Raw genomic sequence first — 16,101 nt, forward strand, 5'->3', positions numbered from 1 at the left:
CTCTATATTGCAAGCATGCCATTAAACTAGATATAACGCTTTAAAGCTGCACTCTCACAGATATACCGTTTTTACACCATTTTTTAAATTATTTTTTTGTCTTGGAAAGAGCAAATTTTAGCGTATATATTTGCAAACCAGTTATATAAGACTGCTGACAAAAGATCAGATCGCAGATTTTCATAGTTTCGTTCGAAAAATTTATTATTATTATTATTATTATTATTATTATTATTATTTTATTATTATTATTATTATTATTATTATTATTATTATTATTATTATTATTATTATTATTATTGTTATTGTTATTATTATTATTATTATTATTATTATTATTATTGTTATTATTATTATTATTATTATTATTATTGTTTTATTACTTACACCGTTACTAACAGTTAAGAAAATTGCATAAAACCTCAAATTTTTAACTTAATTATAAAAATCTGCGATCAAATTTTATATCAGCAGTCTGATATAACTGGTCTCCATGCATTTTCCTAAAAATTGGCTAGTTCCAAGACAAAAAATAAAAGAGTTGTCAAAACGTTCAATCTGAGACTATACTTATTTTTAACATGTGTTCATTATTTTTGATTTTCGAAATGTAAATTGCATCCTCGCAAATACCTATCATGCCATGCCATGTGCTTATGTTATTTTATTAGCGTTGAGATCTGTACAAGTTAACAATACTTGATTTGATCTGTTCGGTCCATTTATAAGCACGACTATAATAACTGAGTGGTAGTTAGCGCTTTTGTTACCTAGATCATAAAAAAATACTCAAAAAATACTGTATGTGAGGTAATAACATTTACATCTCAGTAGAGAACCGAATTACACCTATTCAGTAGACACTGAAATCCGTTTCAAACGTTTTAATATGATTTAAAAAAAATAATAAAATCAAAACACTTCTGAAAGTGTTTTAACAGTCACAATTTTGCCGTTGTAATGCAAAAAAGTAAGGCTAAACAGAAAAATCTGCTGATTTTATCTTTGCTGGATTAGGATGGACATAGCAAGAAATCAATAGAATCATGGACAGCCAAGTGAGAAATTCAACTGTATTGAAGTAATTGAGACCTTTGAATGATAATGTTGCAAAATATGGACTAGGGTGTTTTCGGTATGATCTGGAAGTAGGATCAATCCATATGTACAACTAGTATACTTGGTTTGTTATTGGTCCAAGTATGATCTAAAATGGCTACGTTCAGACCATGAAAGGTGATTTCGAGAGAAAACATGTAAGATAAACAAAACCTTTTCACTGTTGTTAGTATTAACTCGATGTTGATTGTACATATTGGTGGTTATTTAATTATAACTGAGGAGCTCAGAAAATTCTATTACTTGGAATTGAACTTCAAATCAAACTTTGTTTAACTTTGAAGGATATTCATATATAACTAATGAAGTTCAATTAATAAAACGCAAACAAAAGCAACAACAACAATGTGATCAAATTTTCATTTGTTGAAAGAAAATAGGATTACTCTTGCTTTATATTTTATTATAAATATAATATATGTTTCAAGCACCACAAATTAAGGCTTTTGTTTTTTGGAAAATTTGCTGGGCAAAAATGGAGCCCATGTAAACTGACTCCTTTATTTAGTGGTCGATAAACTGATATTTTTATGTGACGCTTATCTGGACTATTACGTTTTTGCCAACATCTTTTTGGAGAAATGAAAATTGAGGCTACCAGTCAGACTTTTACTAACCCCCCCCCCCATCTCTGTTTTGACCGTTTTGACTAATAGTATAGAGTAGCAAATTTTACAACTTAAAATATTTACACATTTCCAAAACGATTTCTGGACAAAAAATGTATCTTTAGTGGACGAAACATGAGCAAAAGCAAGAGGAAGGTTACAGTGGATGCCGATGAACGTAAAAAGCCCAGTGTCTTTGAGCGTCTAGGCCCTGGGGCTCTGCGACGACAAGTCGGAAATTTCGAGGACTCCGATTCAGATGTAGATTTGTTTTATTTCTCTTTCATTTCAAGTTTCAATATGATATGTTTACATATTTTGCCAGAACTTGCTTGGATATCAATGTTTATCTGTTTCCTTTTAGTCTTGCTATTGTTTATGACAGTTACAATATAAACAAACCTTGTGAGGTGCAGGTCTCCAAAAGTCTGCTAAACGACCAGAACACTGAGTGACTCGAACTGTGACGGTGCTCAACAGACTAAATGCATGACACTCCTTCCATCATTAACCTGTCAAATGAGCCAGGCACTCAGCATTTTATTGTTAACAATGTTATTTGAATTGAATACTAGTTTGAGAATACTCAGAAGATGAGTTTTTTACAGGAATAATTTTTCAAAAATATTCAAGGCCCTGAACTGAAAAGTATGTTGATAATGTATTCTTATTTTAAGACTGAATTCATGTGCCAACACAAGCCTTACTATTAAGCATCGTAAATAGGCTTCAATATAAATTCAAACATCTGTTCGTAAACAAATTGTTATACGATCAATTAATGACAGTTTTGGGAACAACCATTTTGACCAAATCTATCGTAATGTGCGAGGCCAACAAGGCCAGCAGATTCCTTCAGAGAAAAACATTTTCAACATGAAGAGGTTGACTGGTCTTATATACAGTATATTCCCCATCCACACAGAGGCCTGGATATGCCAATTTGCATATAACCCTTTAGCGCATGTATATGAGATAGGCCGACATAGCTCATTAGCAGATGTAAACGCATCTGGCCGACCCTATCCACTACTGGATGTATACGCATCTCCCGCATATTTCAATAGGGTCATTTCAATACTTCAATTTTGCATCTTTCTTTTTGTAAACAATATCCCGGATGTTAATAAAGCTGAAGCTTAACCTTTTGTGTATTGATTTTCCCTCGAAAATGTCGTCTGCTAAAACTTGAAGTTTATTATTTATACTGCCAATCACAGGTGTGAGATCCCACTGTGACGTAATAAAACCTCGAGGAATGGCAGTACTGTACAGTATGGAATTTCCCCCAAAACATTGATATGTAAATCATTGAATATATTATGTCAGTTTAATTTACCATTAAAATCAATAAAGATTATAATTATTTGTAGATAATAGTTTGTGTTACAAACAATAGAGACAATAAGTAGCTGAGAAAATGATGAGTAAATTTTCTGCTGAGCTAATCGATGGCCAGCATGGTTCCGGTCGTAAAATAGGTCAAGTAAACAACATTTGTGCAAGCGTTTGATGATTAAGATCTTTTTATTCATTACTTGGAAAACATTTATCGGCTTTCTTTTTGTAAAGAATTTTATTTGGGGGTAATAAAGTTAAACAGACACTCTGGACTGCATCTCTCAGCTGGATGACACCGGATATTCCTGTCACATTTCTGTGTATTATACACAAGAACATCAATTGTCGGCTTTTTAATCCAGATGGGTCTTTTTTATGATAGGGGTAATAAAATTTAGATCGATCCCAGCATTTTATTACCCTTTGATTTAATGCAATTATGACATTTCAAAGAAATGTTACAATTCCATCTTGGGAATGCATTCACAGATGAAATAGAATAATTTAATATTTCATCATTGACACCATTTATTAGATAATTTAATTATCTATAAAAAATGTATTCACATAAAAAAGATTTGGAAACAATTATTTGGAGTACCGTAATTCACCTAAGAGTTCGGACACCTTAAATTAATTATTTTTTTCGCTGTCCGAATACATAGAAAATTACCATTTTTACATTTTATTTACATGTTTGTTTAACCTGCCTTTTTTCTTCATGTTTGCATTTTACCACTTATTAATTTATCTGTAGTAATCAATGGTCATAAACTTATTTATTCCGCCTATAAATATAAATCCCATTCAACACCATTTTATACATGCATTGAACTGAATAAACACATTATATCGGCTTCAGATCAAAGAGTCACACAACTTACAGTTATACCCACGAGGATCTCGTGGAGAGCACCCTTCCCTAAATTTGCCACGAATTGGACGTGGAAAATGGGTGGCAGTTGGTGGAGTATTGGAACGGGTGGCACTTGGTGTAAAACGATGAAAAACAGAATAAAATGGGACTTTGATCTAATTTTTCACCATTTTCCACCAAATGCCACCCCAATGTGGCAGTTGGTGGAGTATTGGAACATTTTCCACCAAATGCCACGTGGCAAAATTTTTCACCAAATGCCACCCCAACGTGGCACTTGGTGGAGTATTGGAACGTTTTCCACCAAATGCCACGTGGCAAATTTTTTCACCAAATGCCACCCCAACGTGGCAGTTGGTGGAGTATTGGAACGTTTTCCACCAAATGCCACATGGCAGTTGGTGGCAAATTTTTCACCAAATGCCACCCCAACGTGGCAGTTGGTGGAGTATTGGAACAATTTTCCATCAAATGCCACGTTCAGTTTCTTTGATCTTTTTTTCACCAAATTCCATGCCAATGTGGCACTTGGTGGAAATTACGTGGCACTTGGTGGAAATAAAATCATGGGATTTATGAAGTATGCATACAACAACCTAAGAACAACAAAAAACACAATTCTTTGCAGTCATTTAGTTTCATATGTTCACAAAATTACAAAGGATCACAGTTGATGGTGAAGAGCTGTCTGCATTTCTACATTTGGAGAAATCCTGAAAACAGTTTTAGTATTATTTATTTTGAAGGTTTCATTTTAGCTATCATTATTCAAAATATATTTTAAAATTAGATGCATAAATAAAATGACAACATTAAAAACATACTCTTAAATAAGTTTCTTCAACTTTGGGCCTAGCCAGATTAATACCAAGTATAACAACAAAATGATATACCATAACTAAATATAGAATTCAGCCTCATACATTGAATCATTGCAAATATGTTTTACAAAAGCACTCGTCTGTTGTATTAGCAATGACAATACAGGCAAAAAGTTAATTTAACTACCGGTTTTGGTATTTTGAATATTGAAATGTCAATAACCTGTTTCTTTTCTTTCGTGATGCAGTCATTCGGTTGTTGTTTTCTGCAAGTTTGGCTATACTTCTTCTGCTATAGAAGTCCTCTATTCATATTTCTTTCTGAAAAAAGCGATCATTTTAATAAATCTGTTCAATATAACAGGGTTTGCCTCACAGAAGAATGTTATTTGTTCTACAATTTGTTCTACAAATGTCTTTGGAAACATGTGTACACCAAGATTCACTTTTATATCTTTATTTTTTCAAAATCATGCAGCCAACAACATGAATAACACCAAGGCTTTGTCAATACCTCAACGATTTTTTAGCTCCACTGGCCGAAGGCCATGGAGCTTATGTCGTCACAGATTGTCCGTCGTGAGTGTGTGCGTGCGTGCGTGCGTGCGTGCGTGCGTGCGTAAACTTTTACTTTAAACGACATCTCCTCTGAAACTGATAAGCGGATTTTGACAAAACTTCACAGGAATGTTCCTTTGGTGGTCCTTTACCAAAATTGCTCAAATGGTTCCGGTCCATTGCACAATATGGCCGCCAGAGCTAAAAATAGCAAAAATCTTTAAACGACATCTCCTCTGAAACGGTTCGGCAGATTTTGATGAAACTTGACAGTAATGTTCCTTGGGTGGTCCTTTATTAAAATTGCTCAAATGGTTCTGGTCCATTGCACAATATGGCCGCCACAGCTAAAAATAGCAAAATCTTTAAACGACATCTCCTCTGAAACGGATAGGCAGATTTTGATGAAACTTGACAGAATTGTTCCTTGGGTGGTCCTTAACCAAAATTGCTCAAATGGTTCCGGTCCGCTGCACAACATGGCTGCCAGGGCAAAAAAATAGAAAAACCTTTAAAGAACATCTTCTCAGAAACCGATGATCAGATTTTGATGAAACTTAACAGAAATGTTCCTTGGATGGTCCTTTACCAAAATTGCTCAAATGGTTCCGGTCCATTGCACAATATGGCCGCCAGAGCTAAAAATAGCAAAATCTTTAAACGACATCTCCTCTGAAACGGTTCGGCAGATTTTGATGAAACTTGACAGTAATGTTCCTTGGGTGGTCCTTTATTAAAATCGCTCAAATGGTTCTGGTCCATTGCACAATATGGCCGCCACAGCTAAAAATAGCAAAATCTTTAAACGACATCTCCTCTGAAACGGATAGGCAGATTTTGATGAAACTTGACAGAATTGTTCCTTGGGTGGTCCTTAACCAAAATTGCTCAAATGGTTCCGGTCCGCTGCACAACATGGCTGCCAGGGCAAAAAAATAGAAAAACCTTTAAAGAACATCTTCTCAGAAACTGATGATCAGATTTTGATGAAACTTAACAGAAATGTTCCTTGGATGGTCATTAACCAAAATTTGTTAAATGGTTCCAGTCCACTGCACACCATGGCTGCCAGAGCTAAAAAATAAAAAAAACTTTATACGACTTGTCGTCGAAACCGATGACCTTTTTTCGATAAAACTTGACAGAAATGTTTGTTTGGTGCTCCTTTACTCAAATTGCCCAAATCATTTCGGTCAACTGCACAACATGGCAGCCAGAGCTATTAAAGTAAAAATTTTTTTTAAATAACTTCTCCTCAAAAATTGATGATTGTATTTCTATGAAACTTGACGAAAATGTTCGTTAGGTGGTCTTTGCTTGAACCTTTTGGCCAGTGGAGCACAGGCACTGATGTGCCTCTTGTCTTAAAAATACACACACCCTTTAGATCATATACATCTTCTACATCTTTTCTTGACTGGCATTTAATATTGTTTATCTCACCCTTCATAGCACTTAGCACTTTTAAATAAGTATAAGCTAATAAAATATGATAAAACTATGAGGTCAGTCTTCATTTAAGTTATTGTAATATTCAAATATTTACCAAAAAGGTCTTAGAATCTTGTCCAAGTACATTGTCATCGTTATGGGGGGGGGGTTGTCTGGAAAAAAAATGTGTATAACATTTCTTTATACTTCTTCAACTTCATTGTACAAATTGAATGATAATTTTTAAACTTAGTACATTGCTTGACTGAGTATTTGTCAATTATTTTGGAATAAAGTGAAACATACTTGACAGTACATGCATAAAGCTTATCTCTTAGTCAAACTTTAAACAAAGACAAAGAGCCTAATATGTGTAAAAATAAAATAAAATGATAAGTCATGATCTTTTTTGGTTGTTAATATGATAAAAAAAAACAACAGTTACCTTATAATCATTCCATTTCATTAAACAAAACTGCACAATTTTTTTCTCACTATTCAAAGTTCCACAAAATTATTGCTAGTAACTGTCAGAAGATTCAAATATTTTGAGCAGATTTTCCAGCAGAGAGGTCATTCCGAGTTTAAATCAAACATTAATGGGATCCCTGTACCTTTGGGGAAATAGCAACAGAGCACATGTACACAGAAATCTTAGTTTAACTCATCATTATCATGATCATGATAATCATCATCACATTGTTGTTGTTGTTATCATCAACATCATCATCATCATAATCATCATCATCATCATCATCATCAATAACAACATGTTGTTGTTGTTGTCACCACCACCACAATCATCATGATCACTATCACCACCACCACAATCATCATAATCACCACCACCACCACAATCATCATAATCACCAACACCACAATGAACTACCAACAATACCACAATTGTCAAAATCAACCACCACCACCACCACAATCATCATAATCACCACCACCACAATCATCATAATTACCACCACCACCACCACCACCATCATAATCATCATCAATAGAACCACCAACATCATAATCATCATCAATAGAACCACCAACATCATAATCATCATCAATAGAACCACCAACATCGTAATCATCATCAGTATAACCAGCAACATTACCAGTTAGTTTTAAATAGTGGCATATGTAATGATGCTACAACAGCAGCATGAACAGGAACTGTCGTAAATGCTCTTATTATTCCATGATGATAAGTAATGGTTCCATTTTACAGAACTCTTGAGATTTTCTAAGTCTTTTTTCACCAAATGCCACCCAAAAAATTAACTAAGTTCATTTTTTCACCAACTGCCATATGAAAAATTAACTAAGTCCAACTTTTTCACCAAGTGCCACATGAAAAAAAAACTGAGTTCAATTTTACACCAACTGCCACCTCCAGTTGGGTGGAAATTTCATGGCAGTTGGTGGAATTCTTGATATTCCACCAAGTGCCACCCATTTTCCACCAAGTGCCACCCATTTGCCATGGATCTGGGTGGCATTTGGTGGAAGTTGGTGGCAAATTTAGGGAAGGGCATGATGATGATGATGGACATTGCTATGCAGGATTAATGTATAACTGTACGATTATTGATTTTTACAGTCTATAAGTGAGGTACAAGTTTGAAAGTTTATTGGCAGATCGTTTTACAAACATGTCATGTCTATGTTTTCTTAATCCCTTGTTGTTTCTTTAATCCTCCAATAAATATATCACACTTCCTTTTCAACAGGCAATAAATCGTTTAGGATGGGTAGTAACTAATTAACTTGTCACACTGTTGTATACGGTTAGGTAATCTAGCCAGGCATTGTAAAGATAAAAATCAATAATCTTGTCTGTGAAAGTTATGATTGATGTCCTTTGGGTGTCCGAAAATTAGGTACGCAAAATATATTATTTTGGAAAATAATTATGGGTGTCCGAATATTTAGAGTGTCCGAACTCTTAGGTGAATTACGGTAATAATGATTTTAAGGTCATACTGCTGTATTCATTTGCTTATTTTCAAATATCCTGAAAAGTATCTATACAGATAAGGACTGCTTATCAGTAAGATGGCTATTGACTGGGAGGTGTAATCTGGCCACTTGTCTATGTGCTAAAGGGATAATCATGTACATCAACGTACTACGAATGCACATCCACCTAAAGCATAACGTTACACTATTATGGCTGATAAAACCAGTGTCAAATTATTTCTAGTTTTGGAAAATGCAACCTGTTTTCATTTCTCTTTAAGAGCGTCATGTTTTATAATGCAAGGAGAAGTAAGCTGGGCTTATCTGACCAGGCGACTCCGTTGAAATTCGCAAAACTTTTCGAAGATCAAAAATATATAGGGGACATCAAAAGTGAAGTGTACTTTGAACTTGTATTGCAACAAATGATAATCCTCTATCATATCTTGGACTTAGAGGAAAATGTTTAATTATTCTACAATATGATAAATTAGTTCTTAAATTGTTAATTTATATACATGTCCATACCAAAATGAATCTGTATCTTACAGGAGTTTGTCCAGAGATGCAGAAATTGGGACAATACAGGAACTTGTTCCTATGGCAACAAGTGTAAATTTCTGCATGACACCAAAGGAAAGCCGTAAGTGTTTCTTTTTTAACCATTTTCTGTTTTTGTTATATGTTTTTGCTTTTGTACATAATTATTTATAAATTATATATAATAAGCACGATGTCGAAAACACTGTCTCTGTGGCCTTGTGGTTAAGGCCTCCGCCTATGGAGCAGGAGGTCGTGGCTTCGATCCCTGGCCTCGTCATACCGAAAGAGGGTAAAAGTTAGTACAAGTAGCTCCCATGCCTGGCGCTCGGCATTTAAAGGGTAGTGCTTGGAAAAGTGGTGTACTCAGTACTGGTTCAACCCAGGAAAGTTGTACCCTGTGTATCAATGCTTCACACCGAGCACGTAAAAGAACACCGAGCACGTAAAAGAACGAAGGAGTCTCTTCGAAAAAGAGCTAGGGTATCGCAGCCAGACTTCCTTGTATCCCACCACTGTCTCTTCCAGGTGCTGTCCCTTCAGCAAAAACAAAGGACCCCATTGGAAATAAGTGCTTGCACTTTCTCGGGTTATCCTTGACCACAATGTCTAAATAAATGCATTCTGTTTTTTAAAAACCTTTTATCTATACACTTTGGCATAACACTTTCATCAGTAGCAACAGAAATATGACATAGACAGTCACACATACATATTATGAACATAAACATTTTATGGATACAATAGCCTATTAGATACAGGGCTTCCATTAAGGGATGTTCTTAAAGATATAACTCCCTAGAAATGAGTTAAACTTCCAAAATTGATTCCTTGGAAGCATAAAATCTTCCATAATTTTGAGGAATATTCCCAAGATGGAAGCTTGGAAGTTCAAATATCAAAACCTGGTGTCAATAATATTTTTATGGTCACAATTTCAATCAATCTTGAAGTACTTGACTAAAAAATGATCCCCCAATTTTATTTTTTCCCAATTGGATAAATGTAGATTACGTTAATGAATAAAAAATAAAGCAATGAATTTCTTGAACTAGAATCAAAATGTTGACAATACTTACTCTTTCACAGCATAATGTATGCATAAAACAGTTAGAACATGTATATTTACCATTATATTAGCTATTTTGGCCTGATTTTGTATTTTTCTCAGAGTCAACTTTTTTTCCCAATTTGGCCTAAAAAAAAAATTGTCTGGTTAGGGTTACATCCTTTTCAAAAATAGGTAGGGTAGGTAGGCTTTTTTTTATTTTTTTTATTAGGCTTTATATAAGAATGTCATTTTCATCATTGGAGAATGGTGTTAAAGTTATCTTCTATATAAGCAATTAAGGTTTTAAACTACATATTGAAAAGCAAAAAAAAAAAGAAAAATGTTTTTTTTTTTTTTTTTTTTTTAGTTTTTCATATTTTTTTTTCAGACTGACTATTAAAACGTTAGGGTCGGCGCCTATTCCGTAGGTAGGGTCGGGTAACCCGAACCAAATGTATTTTTTTTTTAGGCCTTTGCAAGGCACAGGCAGTAAAATTTAATTCCCCAAAAAGTTCACTGGATAAACCAGTGAAGCTGCTGTTAAATTGGAAACTTGTACTCATACTGTCACAATGTGTACATCTACATCTATAACATTAATTGGATTACAGTGATTAAGTATACTTTTTATAAGAAAATCTTGTATATATTCTTAGGGCTTCTATAAGAGTTAGTCCAAATAGGCTTAAAACAATGATTAGACTTGAAACTACCTTTATCTGACAATTTGAAAAGGCCAGAGTATTTATGTGCAAAATCACCGATGTTTGGAAATGATGTATTAAAACATATACTGTTTAAGGTATAACTGAACTAGCTACTGACCCTTCTATGGTACATAAGGCATCATCCTGTGACTATTTCACGGAAGCCCGTCTGCTATCACATTTAGTGGATAATTTCTATCTTCAAAATAGTTTTTTAATCTAACTAAAGACTTACTAAATTCATCATCATTATTAAATATTATATAAGTACTTTTTAAGTACATGTATTATAAAATTTAAATACATGTATTATAAAAAAAACATTTTTTACAGTTTTACATTTTAATATTTAATTTCTTTCCTTTTTATCCTCTATACAGGTATACAAAACCTCAATATTGTTCATTATGACATAACTAATCAGATTCTGTAAATTACTAGAATTTTTTTAAAGTAATCAACATACAGTGTAATTACATTTTAACAACCAAACTGTTCATGAATATGTTCATTATTACCAGTTCCATTGACTTAAACTAAACAAACAACCATTTTTACAACTTATCTGTATACAGGCGGAAAGAAGAGAGTCGTGAGGATCTAAGGCTACGAGTGAAGCCGAGGAAAGGCAAGCAGATGGCTAGTCAGAGTGATTCAGACGATTCTGGGGAGAGAGGTACATCATGAATAATCTCTTAGAACTAACGTAATGTTTTGTTGAATTATTTAATTCAGCAATGACACTTTGCTTCGCAAGTGACACCCTCTTTTCTATTCATAAATGATAGTTTATCTGTCCTGGTCGTTCCACATGATACATCAAGATGCTTTTCAAATGAAAGATAAGTGCTAATCTGAAATGATGTTGATTTTGATACTAATATGTATCATAGCAGTCAGTAAAGAATGCTCAGTCACTCCCTCTCTTTTACAAAGATATTGGCAATTTGAACACAAATCAGTTATCAAATCAATTATCAAGATTATCCCAATTCCTTTTTAGAATACCGAATATAAACAATTTAAGAATTGATATGGTCAAAAGACGTGTTCCATTTCAGACCTGGAGTACAAGGAAAAACTTGAGCTAGAGAGACAACGACAGCAGCTGCAGAGGGAACTCAGCCAGCTGGACGAGCAGGAGGCCCCACCAGTACGGGGGGCGACGCGGGAAAACTTCCGCATCCAGACCAAGATGCCCAAGGTAGGTTATTATTGGGAGGCCCTGGTATGTGGGACGTGGGAACTTTTCCGCATACAGACATAGATGGCCAGGGAAGGTTATGATGGGGAGGCCTTGGTATGTGTAACATGGGAACATTTCCGCATCCAGACCAGGATGTGCAAAGTAGGTTATGATGGGACGGCCGTGATATGTGTGACATGGGAAGATTTCCACATCCAGACCAGGATGGCCAGGGAAGGTAATGATGGGGAGGCCCTGATATGTGGGACACAGGAACACTTCCGCATCCAGACCAAGATATCCTGGGTTTGTTGTGGTGGAGAGGCCCTGATTAGTTTTTTACTTTTGTACACATATCATGATGGCCCAGTAAGGTTGTATTTTTTTAGACCAGTTATGCGGTTGCGGGCCAATATGAATTTTGTTTGTGTCCATTTCCTTGGAAGAAACAAGAACATTTGTCTGTTTTGAAAGAAAATTACAATGTTCCCCAGGTAGGGCCCATAGACATAATCGCTGGGGTTAGGCAACTTAAATCTTCAATAATATGTGAAGCAAAAACCTGAAAAATGTTTTAAAGTCATGCAAGATTTTTTTTTGTTATTTATAAAGCATTTTCACTAGATGGGTTTATGTTTACATGAGTTCTTAAAGCTGCATCTCAGATTTACAGTTTTTTACAATTTTTTAGCAGGTGAGCAGTTCTGACTCCGACAGTTCAGACAGCCGCAGCCGAAGCCGACCAAGAAAACAGGGGTGAGTAAATAGTTATGGTAGAACTCTTTACCATAGGTGATGTAATGCACAGACCAGGCATCTGACTTGTCAGCAGATTTAAATATTTTCACGGATCTGATATCTCAAAGGACAAAAGAAATATTGAAAAAATTGACTGGTTGCTTATTGTTGTTTCTATATTTGTTGTTAGTATTGACACAGTGACTCCAGGACTCCAGTTTGCTCCTTATCTGAAGCAAGGCGACACTCAAACGGGCTTTTAATTATTATTTTTCCACAGAGGCTTTGCCCCCCCCCCCCCCCCCCCTGATTCCCATTACAGTCCTTCCTCTGCCATAATCATATCCCTCAATACTGCATAAATTGCCTAGGTATTTCATTATTGTAAACTCTAATCTTATCTATTTTTTTTACTCATTTCCTTTATTGGTATATAGAAAATTGTGATATACTGAAGTAGTCTTCTGAAATGGCACATCTTCAGTAAGGGCTATTCCATTTAAAAATATAACCCCCGGAGGTTGGGGGTGGGGGCAGGCACGTATAAATTAAACCACCCCCTACTGAAGCAAAATTACCCTTTTGGGGTCCAAATTAGTGAAAAAGACGCCCTTATAAGTACTAAGAAAATATTTGCCTCCCCCCCTTCAGTTACATGTTTTACTGGAATAGCCCTAACAGTACACAGTTAGTTAGAGCCAACCATGTCTGCTTGTGTTTAACCAATCCTTGTAACATTACAGGAAAAAAAAGCCAAAGAGAAAGCAGCATTCCAAATCTCCGACTAAGGGAAGGCTAAGGAGCCCAAGCCCAGGGTAATTATTCACTCTCATAGTTCAGTAGTTATTGTGATCGTGATGGTGATTCAAAATAATAATCAACACCTTATTTTTCATAAACATAAAACTTAAAGTGACACTCTTATCCAAAATCATTGATGCACGTGTAAAACAATTATCAACTTTGGCTGATAACCCATTAACTACTTAATAAATAATGCAATTATGGAAAATATTAATTACTGATAACAAGATTTTACCCGTATATCTTACAGCTGAAAAATCAAAATTTTAAATGATTGGTGAATGCTTAAAGATGTACTGTGCTCTACTTAAGTCTCATAAACTGATAAAGTAGAAATACCGTGTTTTACGCTCATTTCTTTCAAATTCATCCTCCGTTGTTTTTGACATTTATTCATTATCTTTGGAATATTCAAACAATATTATTAAATTTGGTAAATCTGATTTTGGAGTAAGAGTGCATTGATTTTGAATCAGAGTGTCACTTTAAGATTTTTGTTTTTTGTAGAATTCATGTGATTCTAGTCAACATGTTTGCCTAAATCCTTAATACCCTTATTGCAATGGGACATTGTATATTAATTTCAGCTTTACCAGTGATGAGCCCCACAAGAAACACAAGAAGAAATCCAAGAAGAAACACAGTCGGGGGGACTCTGTCTCAGATATAGACAGAGGGTCGGAACCAGAGCAAAAAACACGCAAATTACTCAGTCCCCTGAAGTTTAAGAAGACTAAAAATGTCATATCAAAGACTATCACAGCTTTTCACTCTGATGAGGAGCCTGAAAACCTGGCACAGCCCCCTAAAATGAGCCTGACCATGCCCTCACGGTCGCCACCGCACGGCATTGTTATTCCTGCCCTGCCAAAACTGAAATCACCAAGGTCAAGGTCACCATCAAGTGATGAAGGCCATAGGGTGGAAAAAGTTAGGGAGAAGATATCTGTTACTCCTGGAAAGAAGAAAAAGGACAGGAGAGTTTCACCAGAGTATGTAAGGGAGCCGAAGGGTGAAAAGGTGAAAGGGTCAAAGAGAAGGTCAAGGTCAAGGTCTGTGAGTTTAAATAGGTCAAGCTCAATGTCATATTCACCTGATGGGAAAAAAGCAAAGAAAGCTGAAAAGAAGAAGAAAAAGAAAGAATTGGAATCATCATTTGAGAAGATGAAAGACACATCTCTAGACAGATCTAGAGGATTTGAAGGGCGAGAAAGAGATAGGGACATGAGTCCAGCATCCAGTTTCAGAGACGTTTCGCCCATGCCCAGTGGAAAAAAGAAGAAAGATAAGAAAAAGAAGGATAAGAAGAAGAATCGAGACCTGTCTTTAGGTCGCGAGGAGGTGGTGGTCGATAGGAAGAGGAAGGATAAGGGGGTGAGGGAGCGGGAGAGAGACAGATCAGAGTCACCCCCTCCTGCACCCCAGGGCCGTAAACAGGAGAAAAGAGGCATCGACAGGGCTGCTAGAAAAGAGTTTGGTAAGGGTGATAAGTAAATTATTTGCCACCATATTTCAGTATTAACCAATGTTGTTTGTTTGTATATCAGTTTTAAACTCATCTGTCAATTTAATAGCCTAACTTATGAACAAAAGCCATTTCAAAAACAATTGTCACTTTTATTTAGAAAATTATGTTTGACATAATAAAATGGAGAGACAGTAGATTCTAACCTACACCGCAGTGATTCATATGTTTCATTTTATCTCTGAATTTGTGGGTAAGGCAGATGAAACATGTACATGTTTAATATTGAACCTCCAAAACAATTTTGGGATACCAGCGAAATATCAGCTAAATTTAATATTTTCAAGGATACCAAGCTAAATTGTAAGTAAGCCTCTGATTGGCTTACAGAAAGCGTTCAAGAAGATGACCTCGATGGGTGAAATTAAGATCCTAATGACAAAGTGTATAAAAGGAAATTATTTTAATCAAGTTAAGATTATAACATAAAAACTTCACAGAAGTGTGTGATATTCCAGACTTATTGAAAACGTGGCCATATAATCATATTTTGAACTTCTAAGGAAGTCATGTTTGGATATTGTATCCAAAATAAGGGGAATTTATGTACTTACTGTCACTCTGTTTTGAAAGTTTTAGCCCTATTTTTTGGAGAAATTTTCTTTGAACCTGCCCTAACCGAAATCCTGTAACACCATGATTTTCATGTCTTTATGCAGAAGGTCGTGGGAGGTCACCTCAACGGCGAGTGTCAAGGTCACCTCCATATCAAGATAGAAGGGCAAGGTCACCAGAGCCACTGCTTAGAGGTATAAATGTCGCTGAAAATGTTGACCGTTACATGTAGCATGCATAATACTTCTGAAGCAATTATAAACAGGGAATTGTCAGCTTCA

The 16,101-nt window shown here is 35.3% G+C and overlaps 1 protein-coding gene across 2 annotated transcripts in view; it reads left to right on the plus strand.

The window, feature by feature from the left end:
- The first annotated feature begins 1,798 nt into the window (after positions 1-1,798).
- Positions 1,799-16,101, plus strand: part of LOC128219844 (zinc finger CCCH domain-containing protein 13-like) — a 33,044-nt gene continuing 18,741 nt past the window's right edge. For both annotated transcript variants that reach the window (XM_052927952.1, XM_052927953.1), the window contains exons 1-8: positions 1,799-1,988; positions 9,266-9,357; positions 11,588-11,688; positions 12,074-12,216; positions 12,890-12,954; positions 13,680-13,751; positions 14,328-15,217; positions 15,925-16,014. In XM_052927952.1, coding sequence (XP_052783912.1) covers positions 1,863-1,988; positions 9,266-9,357; positions 11,588-11,688; positions 12,074-12,216; positions 12,890-12,954; positions 13,680-13,751; positions 14,328-15,217; positions 15,925-16,014 — 1,579 coding nt within the window. In that variant the 5' untranslated portion in view covers positions 1,799-1,862. The remainder of the gene's footprint in view (positions 1,989-9,265; positions 9,358-11,587; positions 11,689-12,073; positions 12,217-12,889; positions 12,955-13,679; positions 13,752-14,327; positions 15,218-15,924; positions 16,015-16,101) is intronic.

This window comes from Mya arenaria, chromosome 15 (assembly GCF_026914265.1).
Source record: "Mya arenaria isolate MELC-2E11 chromosome 15, ASM2691426v1".
Classification (NCBI taxonomy): Eukaryota; Metazoa; Mollusca; class Bivalvia; order Myida; family Myidae; genus Mya; species Mya arenaria.